Source organism: Taurulus bubalis (assembly GCF_910589615.1).
Source record: "Taurulus bubalis genome assembly, chromosome: 1".
In the NCBI taxonomy this organism is placed as follows: Eukaryota; Metazoa; Chordata; class Actinopteri; order Perciformes; family Cottidae; genus Taurulus; species Taurulus bubalis.
In genome coordinates this window covers 27,297,476-27,312,769 of record NC_136589.1, presented here as the reverse complement: position 1 = coordinate 27,312,769, position 15,294 = coordinate 27,297,476, and the positions used below count along the sequence as shown (strand labels likewise).

The 15,294-nt window shown below is 39.5% G+C and overlaps 2 protein-coding genes across 2 annotated transcripts; one reads left to right on the top strand and one right to left on the bottom strand.

Annotated features, from left to right (window-relative positions):
- Positions 1 to 79: 79 nt before the first annotated feature.
- slc25a24l (solute carrier family 25 member 24, like) lies at positions 80 to 8,652 on the bottom strand (the record flags this gene model as incomplete). The annotated part of the gene is made up of 10 exons (XM_079221952.1): positions 80 to 452; positions 542 to 680; positions 3,850 to 4,017; positions 5,505 to 5,615; positions 5,725 to 5,862; positions 6,967 to 7,125; positions 7,237 to 7,348; positions 7,827 to 7,914; positions 8,311 to 8,437; positions 8,530 to 8,652. 10 exons carry the CDS (start codon positions 8,650 to 8,652, stop codon positions 265 to 267), a joined length of 1,353 nt encoding a protein of 450 aa, XP_079078078.1. The 3' UTR covers positions 80 to 264.
- Positions 8,653 to 9,895: 1,243 nt separating this feature from the next.
- Positions 9,896 to 14,589, top strand: dnajb4 (DnaJ heat shock protein family (Hsp40) member B4). Its single transcript, XM_079232163.1, has 3 exons — positions 9,896 to 10,176; positions 11,324 to 11,904; positions 13,621 to 14,589. Exons 1-3 carry the CDS (start codon positions 9,966 to 9,968, stop codon positions 13,849 to 13,851), a joined length of 1,023 nt encoding a protein of 340 aa, XP_079088289.1. The 5' UTR covers positions 9,896 to 9,965; the 3' UTR covers positions 13,852 to 14,589.
- Positions 14,590 to 15,294: the final 705 nt, after the last annotated feature.

The following is a 15,294-nucleotide window of genomic DNA, read 5'->3' as shown; positions in this document are numbered from 1 at the left end:
AGTCTTTGTCACTGTGTGTATTTCAATTAATTTATTGGTAAGGTATGTTGTATTCTTTTTTAAATCACCATGTCTCATGCTCTTAGTCGGTGGCTATCCATTCACTTAACTCAAGCTTTAACAAATAAAGTACAGACTTATCAAAGATTGGATCACATTGCATTTCCCCAGGTTTTCCAGGATTATGTTATGACACTCAGTTACCATTAATAAGAGTTCACAGTTTTCTATGAGTTCCACACAAAGCAACCTATTTGCTAGATCTCAAGACTCCATTGAGGAAGCCAGATTTTCAAATTTTTGAGTTAAAGTGTAGTTTATCAGAGCACATGGAATAGCCCTGACGAAGCTGGCTCCCATTCCATTATAATATCCTTTAATTCCACGTTTTTCATATATCCTTATCAGTCCTTGTAATAAACCTGAAGCTGGTCGTGAATCTGAGCTCAAAGCTGCAAAACAAGACAAATGACGATGAGTAAAACATCTCAAATGGTTTCAAATGATCTCAAAATGTGTGACAGAAATTGCAAGTGTATACCCTGTGCTTGCTGCTGAGTCCGGATCACTGCCAGAGGGTAACTGGTCATTTGTCCCGAGGCAAAGGCTACGAAACTGAAGAAAAACAGTTTGGAGTCACTGTTGTAAGCTGGATCACTCTTTGCCCAGTTCAGGATTGACTGCAAAAAGAAGCAAATAGTTCTCTGATGAGCCCCTTCAGAGAACATCAAAGCAGACCGATGAACCCATACAACTATAAACCAAAACAATGCTTTCATGTTTGTTTGTTTGTTTTATGATGAACAACAGATGAACACATGAAGTATCTGAAGTGGGATGTCCAACTTATCTCATCAGTGTGAATTAGAAAGAGACACATGTTCATCTCTGTGACTTCCCTTGTTAATATTTTTAAATATTCTTTTATGTGTCTATTATGCATTCATATAGGTAAAAAACATATGGCCAAAGGTAAGCGGATGCCTCTGTGCTCGTTCTTGTGTGTCCTTATTTAGGTCCCATAGTTCTATTAAAGAAAAGGTTAGTTCATAATATTTTAGTTTTGGGAACAGAGCAGATATTGTGAGCCATGCAGTTTGTGAGGTATGAAGTCACACGTATGTATTTTCATACAAATAATGTTGGTGTGTCATATATTCAGTGTTATGATCTGTACTGCATAGAGTGAAGCTCTATACAGTACAAATTAAACTTTCCTGAAAGAGGACATTAGTGCTTGTGATTCGTTCCAAACTGCAAATCTTCACCTTTGAAATGTTACAAATATTTAATAATATTGTCTAAAAATCTTGATGTACATCATGTACAGGAGTCATAACTATCAACAACAACGGCAACTATATGTTTCTGATCATGGACACCTTCATACAACTCCTCCACATCCTGCCCCTTTCATTTCCACATTAACTGAGCTGAAGGTAAATGTACTTTGACTTCTGGCTCCTGAACATTGCTGCATTTACAATATCACCCACTGCTGTGTTTACGTCTTTATCTGATCACCAGTGATGAAGGACACAATGACAAAAATGAACGATGGAAGATTACACACTGCAATGCCACTGTGAATTTCAGGTGCATTTAACCCTTACAGAGACTAGAGGATATATAAGTCTCAACACAAATTAATGTGGGTGACAAAACATTGAAATGCAGAATCAGTTTTTATCAGAATTGTCATGGTCTTCCATTTTTGCATTGATGCATCCAATCCCATAGTTTTCCTTTTTTGTGTAGCATTTTCAGAGTTTGCTGAGTCACTTTTAGGACTTGTAGCCCATAGTGGCTCATAGTTCAGCTTCAAAATTCACATCAAAATCAAAATTCCATGTCAATGTCCACTTACTAGCTTTTTCCGGAGCATTTATGTCTAACTTAAAGTTAAAGTTTATTCCGTCTTTTAGTATAACCTTATCAAGCAACTAATAAAAACATGAAACCCGAAATCAAAGATAAATATATACATTTACATATTAATCATTTAGGCATAGGACTTTCATACTGGAGCTCCGGGTTCGAGACTAGGTTCAGGATCCCACTCACCCTGAAGTTCCTCTTCGATGACTAGTGTGATTCTGGTACAAATTAATGCAAGCACTTTGTTAGACATTTCTTTATCTATTTTCATTTTCATTTATGTATTTTTTAACCGGATGCTCAGTTGAGGAGATTTTTTTTTCACAATGTGACTGGAAAAGGACAATACTTTATGAATTCCCAATTTGTCTCAATAATTGTCATAACAATTGCAACTTAATTCTCTATCTTTTTACATTTACATTTATTTTTATTTAGATGAATATTTTTTTTGTGCAAATTTGAAAGCTCCAGGGCGAAAAATGTAGTCGTCATTAGTCATCAAAAGTGATGATGTCAGCAGAGGGTACCACGCTAGAAGGGAACATGATGAAGTGGTTGTTTTATGTCAGAGTGTGGCCCAATCCCAATGTCCCCCTTAAACCCTCAAACCCTGAACGCTCAGGGATTTACTGACAACAACTGCTAAGTGGTTGAGTGTGAGAGGCTGTGAGGGCTTGAACTGGTGTAAACATGAATGGGACAGCACTTTGCTGCAACATATCACATGACTACATTAACAAATATGTGTACAATTGGGTATTTATTTTATACTTTTTATTCACTGGTTTGAACATCTTCCTCATGAGATGAGAAGTCATTTTAAATTATCTATTTACTCTTTTTTGTCAAAACAAAATGTTGGATGAATGTAAATAAATATTATATCAATAATTTCTGCCCGCATTCTTCTGATTTCATGTATTTTTATGTTCCATCTTTAATCCGTAGTGTTGTAGTATAAAGGTGTTTTATCGGGCTTAACGCCCACTTGCCTCTTTGTTTACCTTCTTTCTTTTTTTTTACGTCTCCACGCTTCCATTGGGAACTGTGTGTTTAACGTCACATTGCTATGAACTGTGGGTTCCCTTTGGCAAAGTCGGCATCTAATGCTGACTTACGGAATGGGTTCATGAAGGGGTCAAAATGTCTGCCAGAGAGCCCTAAAGCACTCGACGATGTGACACTGGGACAGCCCTAAGCCCTCAAGGAGTATGCAGGAGCGCGCCTCAAAGTCTGTGAGTCCGTAAGGGTGGAGATTGGGATTGGGCCTGTATCTCATACAAATATGTACTCCCTAATTGTGAAGATGCATGCTGTTTTCCTCCTCACTCTACTTCTTATAAAGTGGGTTGTGGTCTGCAACTTTCTGTGACCTCTGCCACTCATCACAGTCCTGTGATAATATTTCTAAAACATAGAAAGCTGGTTGGCTCTGAACAGAGCATAAACTAGATGATGGAGTCAGTTCCACTATGTCTGCTACTTGCCTCAAAGAAACCTCTTTCTCATCTTGTTTTACCTTCTCTCTATCCTTCAAAGGCCAAATTCAAAACTCAGTGTGTGGCCAGTGCAGTGAGTTCTGCTAGTAGCTGTTGTACAGAAAAGTGCTCAATTGTTTTTGCAAACCGAATCAAAATGCACATGACGCAGATTTGAATTAGAATCTGATTAAACTGTGACTGTCTTGAGACACAGCAGGCTTCTTTTTACGTTCAGTAGCACTATTAGATGTGATGTTGTTCTGACCAGCTGTCAGAATGTTTACCGCTGGCTTTAAAGTAGGGATGCACTAATCCAATACTGACATTAGATATCGAGCCCATACAGAGTCAAATAGCTGGATTGGATATCATTGACAATGGGCCCGATCGATGTAATTTAATTCTATGTGTACGCCTGATTGCACACGTGCTTCTCAAAATCTTTCAGATGAACTTGTTTGTGTTAAGTGTTGTTCCTCTGTCTCACCTGATGAACTGCACACTCCACACCTGCGTAGGGGATCATGCAGAGGACGCTTGGCTTGAATCCTCTGTAAAAGGCAGACAGTGACTCATTTCTGTAAATAGATTGAGCACATGCCACAACACCATGGTAGGTGCCAGTTTGCTGCAGGTTCAACCTCACCTTCAGCACCTGTAGAGGATTTAAAAGGAGGGATAATACTAGAATAAACATCCATTGATATACTTAAGCTGGATCATCAAAAGAACGCTAATGGTTTTGGTGCTCCAGTAAATAAAAAGTCACTGCAGCAACATTTTCACCATAAATCAAATGACACGCATCTGTATTTTAAAATGCCGCTTTACATTTTTAGATTATTACAAAAAGTTGAGGCATTTCATTTGTGGAATTACTGTAAACACTGGCCAGAAACTGCTTTATCCATTTACCAGCTTCACAAAGTCTCTTATTATTCTTCAAATAAAGATGTGTTGCAAAGTTTGAAACTGAAGATGTATTGGATGGGAATACCTGCCTTTCAGATTTATGATGGATTATACATATATACATACAAATGTTACAAAAGGCATTTTATCTGTCAAATATGAGAGCAGCTCATTACAGAATAGAAACACAACTAACTCGTTTAATCTGTGAGGAACTATGGTCATCATAACCAACAAATAAAATAGGTGAACACTGTTACTGTAAAACAGCAAAGATTTGCTCACAGAAGCTTTATTCAGGTTTCACTCAAATTAAATCAAGACACAAATCTTTCTGACTTCATGGGGTCAAATGTCAACGCAGAGAATGCGACGAGTTTAAAAAGCCTCTTAATCAATGAATAACACAGACATCTATTCAGTGACTTTTAGGAACCGGAGCTTTTGATATGTTGATTGAGTCTCACTTAAACAGCAGACGGGACGTCGTTTTTGGTTGGGACTGAAGCGACTCTTGGTCTCAGTATCACATTTTATAATATGTGCCATTTCGTCAGATTTGGTGTAAAAATCTGGAGCTTTGTGGATTTACAGTAGGGGAAACTATTGAATGGCTTTTAGAAGGAGAGGGTTTCACAACTAAACAATTAAGTTTCAATTAAAATATACTTAAAGTACCAAAAGTAAAAGTTTAGATAAGAGAATTGTTCATTTCAGAAGAAAACAAATGATATTAGTGTATCATAATTATCTGTGAAGTAAATAAAGGTTTCAAATAAATGTAGTAGAATGAAAAGTAAAACAATTGTAGTGAAGATGAAGCATTAAGTAGCATGAAATGGAACTACTAAAGAACAAGTAGCTCAAAAATGTAGATGTACTTATCTTTCGTCACTGGTTTTCCAGCATATAAAAGATTGTATGAGTGCACCTGATGCCGCCCTTATATTTTCAAATGTTTGATGGAACCAAATTATTGCCACAATATTCAATACAATATTCGTTTTTAAACCAAGGCATCATGATTAACCTGACAAGAAAATACAGAATTAAAGGAATTCTAATAAAAAAATGTAACCGTCATGAAAAAAACCCTGGACCGGGACAGACTCAGAACTGCCAATGATCTAGTACCTCTTAAGGGTAGAAGTTAGATTATCTAGTACCTCTTAAGGGTAGAAATTAGATTATCTAGTACCTTTTAAGGGTAGAAGGTAGATTATCTAGTACCTCTAAAGGGTAGAAGGCAGCGTGAGCGGCAGCGCCGGAGACGCAACCCAAGCCGAAGCGCTGCTGCACCGTCAGAGTCTCCTGCGTGCTGTTCTGGGTGGACGCCTTCATCTGGACAAGGCAGAGCAGCTCTGAGTGAGCTTGTCAATTAGAAACAAAACATGATACTGGTGCATACATAATTCACATTGGAGAGTTTACCTACGACTGTATGCCTCACCTGGGCGTATATGAGACACTGCAGCGTCGACTGTGGCGTTCCTTTCAGCACGTTGACGGTATTGCCTTGCCACATCGACCGCAGACCACCTGCCCTCATCTCCTGGAAGCCCTGGGAGAAGGCTTTGGATCCACGAACCTACAGAGCACATAGGCAACAGTTTCATACTAATCCCTTTCATAGGCAGTTGCATTAAATGTGCAGCAATGTGACGCCTCCTGATAAACTAATTGATAAACACTGGTTAAGATGCTACAAAACATTCAGGGTGTCACATTTTTATCCGAAAGTTTAAAACAAAGCTAAACACGCAGACAGTAATAATGGTGTGATACTTCTGTCATTCTCTTTTGTCAGCTACAGAGAAACATCACAAGATGTTGTGCAGATTGAGCTCTTTCTACAGGAAACGTGCATCACATATTTTGACTTAAAGCAGCTGCAAAACAAAACACTTATCATACTCTCTTCCTCTCAGATGTAAAATGCCACTAAATGACTTCATGTGAGTTTAACACATTCTCGACCATAGGAACAGTAACACAGTAATCTGAACTTTTACCTGAGCTTTGTACGAGTCAACAATCATACAAAATAAAATGAACTCTCCCACCAAGTGCACTATGTTGGAAGAGAGTGGACACTGAATAATTTAAAAAGTGAATGATTTTTTCCGATTGTATCGCTCTGGAAAGGCTAACTTACAATGTTAAGGGTTCTGCTCTGGGAACCGAACATGAACATCATGAAAGTCTGAAGGGAACTCGTAAACAGAGCATGTCAATATTTAATTTATTTGTATTCTATCTGATATTGTTGTAAATTGTGTGTGTGTGTGTGTGTGTGTGTGTGTGTGTGTGTGTGTGTGTGTGTGTGTGTGTGTGTGTGTGTGTGTGTGTGTGTGTGTGTGTCAAGTACATTGTTCTGGACTCAAAAATGTTGTATTGGTACAATGTTTCTTTGTTGGGATGCTACAAAATAAAGATAGTAATAAACAGGGGGACTGTCCCACCAAGGGATGTTTAAAAAGAAGAAACTTAAAGTTCAACACTAGAACAACATTCAGGCCCGGAGGTGTTATCTTAGATGTTTTTGCATTGCATATCAAGTTAGTCTAATTTACTGTGTTGTAAGCAGCATTTGGGTATTTGTTTGGACTCAAACATTAAGATCATGTAAAGTCTAATGAATCTACTCATACATGTATACTAACAGAGTATAGCACCTGATAGTGTTGCTGACCTGGAGTTGGGTCTTGAGGCGGTCAATGGGTGCCGTCACAGTTCGGGATACAGCATCAGCCAGACCCGCTGCGAGAACAAACGTCCTCCATGCACCAAAACCGGAGGCCTCTTCGGGGAACTCGATGGGCATCGCACGACTCTCACCCACATCGAAAACCTACAATTACATTCATCCTCCTTTAGTCATTCTGTCGTTACTCATGTTGAAGTGGATGTGTCACACCATCATCAGAAGTAACAGGATCGTAATGCTGCCAGAAGAGCCTACCAGACTGTGTTTCCATGACGATACCAGCTCCCCGATATTGTCCACGGGGTTGAGGATGACATAGTGCAGGAACTCACCCCAGTCCACCGTCATCGAACTGTCCTTATCCATCCTGGTGGATAGACACGTGGTTAGTTTTCATCGTGTATGAAAGAAGCTGTGTAGCAACATGCTAGTATCGCTTTACAAAATGGTGATCGTGATAGTAAATGTTTGAAAGATAGCTGGAAATGTCTTTTTTGAACAGTGATGAGTAATTGATCTGTGACAGTTATAAGAGCAGGAATCAGCCGTTATAATACAGGAATACACATGGTAGCAAGTCTAAGCTGAAGGGCACAATCCATTTATTCTTTTATAACTGCAGGCTTGATAGCTTTTGAAAACTATTTTATGATGTATATCACTGATCAGAGACCATGATTAGATATATAACCAACCATAAAGTCATCTATGATAACATATTATCAACCCAAGCACACACCTGTTTATGTGTTTTGAGCTCATTTGAGCACAATACTGCAACTTGCAAATTGATTTCTCTTTAAATACAACAATGAATCCATGAGGTAGTGGGCAAAAAATCTTACATTTGAATTATTTTTTTTGCATTCGGCTTTGATATGACCACTCCTAACTCCTTAAACAAACATATGATGTCCTCCTGGTCAATCTCGCCTGATCAGAGAAGAAACGCACACAATTACAAACAGGTACTGGTACTACTCTTGCAGTTATCATATTTCTGGGAAGTGACATTGTCAACTCCATGAGTGCAAAGTGTCACAGCCTGCAGTACTGTGCAGTGTGTGTTGTCTACTGTATACCATAAACAAGCTGTATGCACGCCTGTTTTTCCTGTCTGACCTTGAAATTACAGTTTTTTTGTCAAAGAATTCACAGTTATAGTAGTACTATAAAGAATATGTTCATGTAAGACTACTCATTGAGTTGTAATGCTTAAAAACATATTACTAAATCAATCATAGTGTTTATGTATTCGACAAGGCTATTGGAGCATTTTCTTGTGCTTCCTTGATAAATAAAACATTATTCAAGTCTGTGACCACTCACCACACTTGTTCTTGTCAAGGTCATGGAAGTGAATTTTCCACTTCCTCTCTCTGTCCATCATGTAGCTGAGGAACTCTTTATAATCCAACAGACCATCTTTGTCTTTGTCATAAGAATCGATTATATTCTAGGAGAAAAAAGGTGCAAGTTTGTGTTGATTAGTGCTTGAATTAATGAAATTAGAACACACAGCAGACCACACAAAGATAAGATTGTTACCTGGACCTTTCCATCCGCCGACAGGATTCCATGCTTCCTCATTTCGTCTTGGAGCTCCGACACTGATATTACTCCATCCTTGTTTTGATCCAGTTTAGCAAATAAACCACGGAACTGATCCATGGTGAGTTTAATAAAACAAATCAGCCCCAGAAAAACAATCAAGATGTTAAAAAAAAATGCAGCGTGCTACATCAGGTCGGAAATAAATGCACTGAGATTATTGACCTGCAGCTCTGCTAAGACGCTGACTCATTGGCGGGGTTCAGTGCCAGTGCTGCATGGGCGCTTTTATCATTAGCTCAAAGGGAAAACGTCACTTTCTCTGTGGTGCAGCAGGTGGCGCTGTGGCTGCAGGAGAGCCGACCACATCCTCATCCTCATCTTCTTTAATTATCACTGGTCCCCTGCTCTGGGTGTAGGCTGCACAGTCAGACAGGGCATGATACAATATAAAATCTATAGGCATTTCGAAATTGAGCAAAAATAAAAAACAAAAATGTATGTTTAGAGAAATTGATTTAAAAATAAGGGCAAATAAATAAAAACAGAAATACATTTAAACAGAACATAATTTGGAATAATTTAATATGAAAATTAAATCATACAAAAATAAGGGATTTGTTAAATAATTATAAAAATATTAATATATTTGTCAATTTCTGTGGATATTCATTTAACCAAATGACCTGCACGTTTATTTAAATTGAAGATTTTATTTCTACACAATTTCTCTAAGCCATTCAGTTATTCATGTGTTACAATGTCAGCTTCAGTCCTCGATAGGGTTGAGGCAGGTAGATACCAAAGGAATAATCCGGACATAAAGTTGATAATGTCTGCGTTATTGTGGTGATTTAGTGTGTATGTGGAATACAAATAAAGCGCCCCCTGGTGGCTCAAACTGCGATTTCTTTTCCCAGTCAGGAATTATTTAGCAGAAAAGACAACAAATAGCTATATAAAGGGAACGTTCCCCCCCCAGGATCCTCAGTAAGCAGGTTAATCTGGCCATGAACCACAGCCGAGGGTCGTAGTGTGGAGTGCATCCTGATACATATTACCCTACCGCCTCAAGGCCCATTTGTTGACAGCTCATCATGACAGAGCAGCCGACACCGTCTCTGCTCACCGGAACCAGAATTATTTCTCGCCTTCAGCTTGACGTTGACGCTGTGTATGCAGGGGAGGTGGGAGCTGTGGCTATTTAAAGAGGATCATCCAGTCACGGATAAATAGCAGAAGGTCCACGTCGTTGACTAACAGCCTCTAAATGGTTTTCATACTGCACTGTGTATCTGTCTGTGGCTTCTTATTGTGTTCGAGTCCAGACTGAGGCGGCTTCACTCCTGTGACAACCACCCGACGACCATTAGTCTCCCAGCTCCTCTCATTGATCTCTTCTCCTTTTTTTATCATTAGGGAATACGTGAAAAATGGGGAAAGATTATTACAAGACGTTGGGTATCTCTAAAGGAGCCACAGACGAGGATATTAAGAAAGCTTACAGAAAACAAGCGTTGAAATGGCACCCTGACAAAAACAAGTCTGCAGCCGCCGAGGACAAATTTAAGGAAATCGCTGAAGCATATGAAGTCCTCAGTGATCCGAAGAAAAGAGAAGTTTATGATCAGTATGGAGAAGAAGGTAATTATTTTTGTATTACATTACATTGCGCAACCTTGTGTGACGGCTTTTTAATTCACCGTTAATATACCGTTATAACCCCGTTATAAAGCCTGGATGGTTGGATGTAAAACACTGCTGGCTTTAATTCAAGTCCAACATTGTGACCACCCGTTTTAGAAAACAGCTGTTCAGCAGATCATTGGCCTACAGTTCTGTGTATTTTATTATGAGGATTAGCTATTACACTCTATCTGCAGCTAAAAGCCTCTGTTATCAGGGAAATAAAGGCCTGTCATCATTTCCACCACAGATTTTCTGAAACATGTTGTGTTGTAATATAAAAAACATACAAATTTGTTATGATATCAAAGTCTTTATTGAGTTTGTGGTACCTAACATGTAGTATCTGAACAGATGGTTATGGATGGGAAGCATGTTTGAGGTGAGGAAGGGAAAAAAGCATCTCTACATCCATCTATAAATTAAAACTTAAAGGGAGTATACTAAACTAACCTTATTTTTACCATTTAATGTAACAAATGTGCTGAGCATCTTCAGAAAGGTGAGTAGAAGTGAAACCAGGTGTAAAGCATGCATATGTTTGCATGTTTGTATACAAGTCTCCTTTCAAGGCTCCCTTAAGCTATGTGGCAAACATATGTGTCCTTTTATTCGTAATAAAATGCAAGATCTGTAACACTGCTGATAATCTGAGTAGATTATCTGATGTAATATGTCCAATAATGGACTATCTTGAATGGGCCCAACTGGTATCGGAACCCATTATTTTCGTAAAAACAATTCAGTACATTTCTATCTATGTTTTTATTTGTTACATTTTATACAAACTGACACAGTTGGTTGTCTCTGATGACAATGATGAATAAACTGTAGGGTGGCTACTAACCACTATTGTTTTTTTAAATAATGAATCTGCAGTTCATTTTGGTTAAATTAGTTTATTGTTTGGCACCTCTAACACATCAAAAAACAACAAAAAATGTCCATCACAATTCCCGAGAGGCCCAATGTGACGTCTTCATTGTTTTGTCTGACCAACGCTCAAATACCCAACATGTTCGGCAACGTTGAGACACGAAAAAGGAGCAGACTCTCACATTTGAGAAGCTGGAGTCACCCGTTGTTTGATATTTTTATCCATCAGGTCTCAAGGGAGGAAGTGTTCCCAGTGGTGACGGGCCAGGCAACAACTTCACCTACACCTTCCACGGGGACCCTCACGCCACCTTCGCCACTTTCTTCGGGGGTTCGAACCCCTTCGAGATGTTCTTCGGGCGTAAAGCCAACGGCCGAGACGACGACGACATGGAGGTGGACGGAAACGACCCCTTCGGCTCCTTCACCAACTTCAACATGAACGGATTCCCTCGGGACGGGCACGTCGGCCCCGGAGGGCCGCAGCGCCGGAAGCAGGACCCGGCCATCATCCACGAACTGAGGGTCTCCCTGGAGGAGGTCTTCCACGGCTGCACCAAGAGGTTGAAGATCTCTCGCAAAAGGCTAAATCCAGATGGCAGGACCATGCGCAATGAGGATAAGATACTCACTATCGAGATCAAGCGGGGCTGGAAAGAGGGAACCAAGATCACGTTCCCGCGGGAGGGAGACGAGTCCTCCAATACCATTCCTGCGGACATTGTTTTCGTCATCAAGGACAAGCCACACCCTCACTTTAGGCGGGAGGGCTCAAACATTGTGTATCCTGTGCGCGTGAGCTTACGACAGGTGAGTCGTTTTCTATTTTTGCACACACTTATGACTGAGGGTTGTAGTATTAATAGAGTCTGATAGATGGATTAGTCACACACACAGGGGAGATCCAGAAAAGGCTCCTATTTACTTTAGAATGCTGCCTGGTCACAATCAAAAAGCTGTGGGAGTCTGCTTCAAAAGTTGGTTTTCATGGAAAGTATAGGTGTCCTGAATGAGCATAGTACTGAACAACACACATACACACACACATACACACACACACACACACACACACACACACACACACACACACACACACACACACACACACACACACACACACACTTTGGCTGTGCACTTATGCAATCTTAATCAACATTGAGAAATAGAAGCTGTATCACAGGGAGGCTAGAGAGGCGGCGGCCGCCCACGTGCACACATTGCAAGATGTACTTCTATGGTTCCTCCTACTCTCTTTAACACTCTGAGATCTTGTTGCCTCATCTCGGAGTATGTGACCGATCTATACAAACAGTAAGTGTTTTCTAAAACATGATTGGGACTATAATAAAATAGAATAGTTGTCCATCAGCATGAAAGTTGCATTCTTGACAGTAGTTTGATAAAAAACTATAAAAAGCTTGTATCCAGTGACCACTTACTAGCTTTTTCTAGAACTGTGCAAGAAGCATCTCACAGTCTTGATCTGAAAGACAAGAAAAGAGAAATAAACGGAGGTTGTTTCAGTCCAACTCTAAAGACGATCTTTGTATAGAGAGATGACAACCACCTGTTATCACGTGATGGTAACTGAGCAAACTTCATCCACTAATGAAGGCTGTTGGTGTGGTCGATAGCAGTTGGAAGCTCTAGTAAAGCTATTAAATGGACCATAAATTAAGACTTTTTAGTGAAAATAGTTGTATAATTTGCTCAGTGTTCAAATATCTAGACTCCTGGGTAGGTCTGAAAATAAAGATATCGCAAACACTCTGGTGGATTTGGGTCATTTCCGAAACATAAATCTCCTGTAATGGTCCAGAAAGAACAATTCCGTGTTAACTGTTCACTAAGAAGCTTGAGCTACAAGGGTTTTTAAAGCTATTTAACTGTAGATACTGTAGATATAACTTGATCAGTTAAGGAAACCATTTTGCAGAAATTAGAGCACTGTTTACAATATTTGCTCATCACAGGTATATTGTGTCGACTTAAATTTTTGCCGATAAGCAACAAAAGAAATTGCGATATAAAAACAACAACGATATGTTTGAGGCCATTTAGAAACTGACAATAGTATATAGTTTGTCCACAAGAGACATTTTTTGTTGTGTAAAAAAAAACATATATCGGTGTTTCCATCCTTTATCAACTTTGAGCTGAATTTTATCGTCGTCGTACAACAATTTTTGTCAAATGACTGATAATGATAAGAAGCAAGCAGTTAATGAAAGTAACACAACTGACACATGTACTTGACACATTGGATCATAGTCAGCTGCTTTGATTATCAGGATGATGATAGGATGAGGGACATTGTGCACATGTGCTATAGTGTTCAATATATTGATACCAGAACATATCCTACTCATATTATGTTCATTTCAACAATACTCCCCAGCACTAGTTTACATCTGCACACATTTAATCTGAGCCTAATTACCAGATTCATGTGTTATTTTTACAGTAGAGTGTGTGTGGGCTGTCGTCCTCCTGACTCTCACTCTTACATGTTCCCGTCTTTCTCAGTCGTTGTGCGGATGCTCGGTCACCGTGTCAACGATAGACGGGCAGACGTGCAACATGAAGATCACGGATGTCATCAAGCCTGGCATGAGAAAGACTGTCGCAGGACAGGGTCTCCCCTTACCCAAAAACCCAGAGCAGAGAGGAGACCTGGTGGTGGAGTTTGACGTTAACTTTCCTGAGGTGCTGCCTGGCAACGCCAAGGACGTCCTGAAACGGCATTTACCTGCTTAGGACGACGGACACGGACTGCACAAGGGGAAATACCAAACACACACTGGCACTCTAAAATAATCTGTTTTCATAAACCTGAATTTGCTGTGCCCACACACACACACACACACACACACACACACACACACACACACACACACACACACACACACACACACACACACAAACAAACAGCTCTGACACCTCACAGATGGACCCCTACGATGAATGTGCAATTTCTATTTTTGAGCTATGTGGTGTTTTTATAAATGCCGTGCATGCTGCCAAGTAGATAGACGTGCAAGACTGTTTGGGTTGTCGATATATGAAAGAAACACATTTCATGTCTGTGGGTCTTAGCCACAATCACTTTATCTTTTTTTTTTGGGAAATATTCGGTAGTGAGTGAGTCTACAGTTGCCAAAAAAGAAGTGCCAAACAGTACATTTTCTTCTCTCATTTAGATCTGACAGGCTTCATTGATGTGTTTCAGTGTTTATTTAGTCATGTAGAGAGACAGGCCTCCATTTGGAGGCTGTCTTAAAATCTTTGTACAGTTTGTTCAAGAGGAAAGTGGTTGAATGAACTGGACCGTCATGTTTGCATTTTAGAAACGTACATGTGAAGATACTGAACTTGAACTTGAAAATAAATATTTCCACATGAAGTGATCTCGAGCTGTTTCAGTTACGGGGAGGCATGTTATGAATCCTCCATTAAATATAGTGTATTGATAATAATCCCTTTAAAACAGTTAACGCCAGCCTCTGCCAATTTATAGTCAGTGACCATTTTGCATAAAGCAATAGTGCACAAAGAGAGCACCAGGAAATGGTTCCTCAGACTGATATTTTAGTATTCAAATGTGAATATTTTGTTGTTGTAAAACATATACAGTAATTTATCTGATGTGCAATTAAAAATATGTTGATTGAATTTAATGCTTACTAATGGAAAAACTATGAGTGTGTATATATAGCTGCCTGGTCTCAGCTGTTGGCTATCAGCTGCCAACACGGAGGCCTTTACTGTACATTTTCCCACCAGGGGACGCCACATCACTCGTCATGGTAGCTCCTTCTTCAGGGGCCCAAAGAGGCGGGCTTCTTCGTGGACAGAGGGGCCACTTAGCTGCTGACATCTAAGCTTCATGAGTTTGAAGCTCAAAGCCAAATACAAGCTGCTATTACATGACTGTAACATTACATACATTTTTCATTTAATATTACAAATAATCATCATATTTTTGTGCATCTATTTGTAGCATGTTTTAAAACAAATGTCAGAATATTTTATGGAAGAAGACAAAAAGATGGAGACCTCTGGGTGTACACGTTATTCCTTTTGCGAGCAAAGACTTGTCCTAAATGCTACCATCCCTATATTAACTTACATGCATATAAACATGTGTGTGAGAGACGTGTGCAAAGGCTGAGTCACTATTGTCCAGGGAGAATAGAGGGT

What these genes read in the sequence shown, in the direction of transcription:
- dnajb4 (XM_079232163.1), top strand. Translation starts at nt 9,966, where the DNA reads ATGGGGAAAGATTATTACAAGACGTTGGGTATCTCTAAAGGAGCCACA. An exon ending in TGATCAGTATGGAGAAGAAG is followed by an intron (nt 10,177 to 11,323) that starts GTAATTATTTTT and finishes TTTATCCATCAG; the next exon opens with GTCTCAAGGGAGGAAGTGTT. An exon ending in TGCGCGTGAGCTTACGACAG is followed by an intron (nt 11,905 to 13,620) that starts GTGAGTCGTTTT and finishes CGTCTTTCTCAG; the next exon opens with TCGTTGTGCGGATGCTCGGT.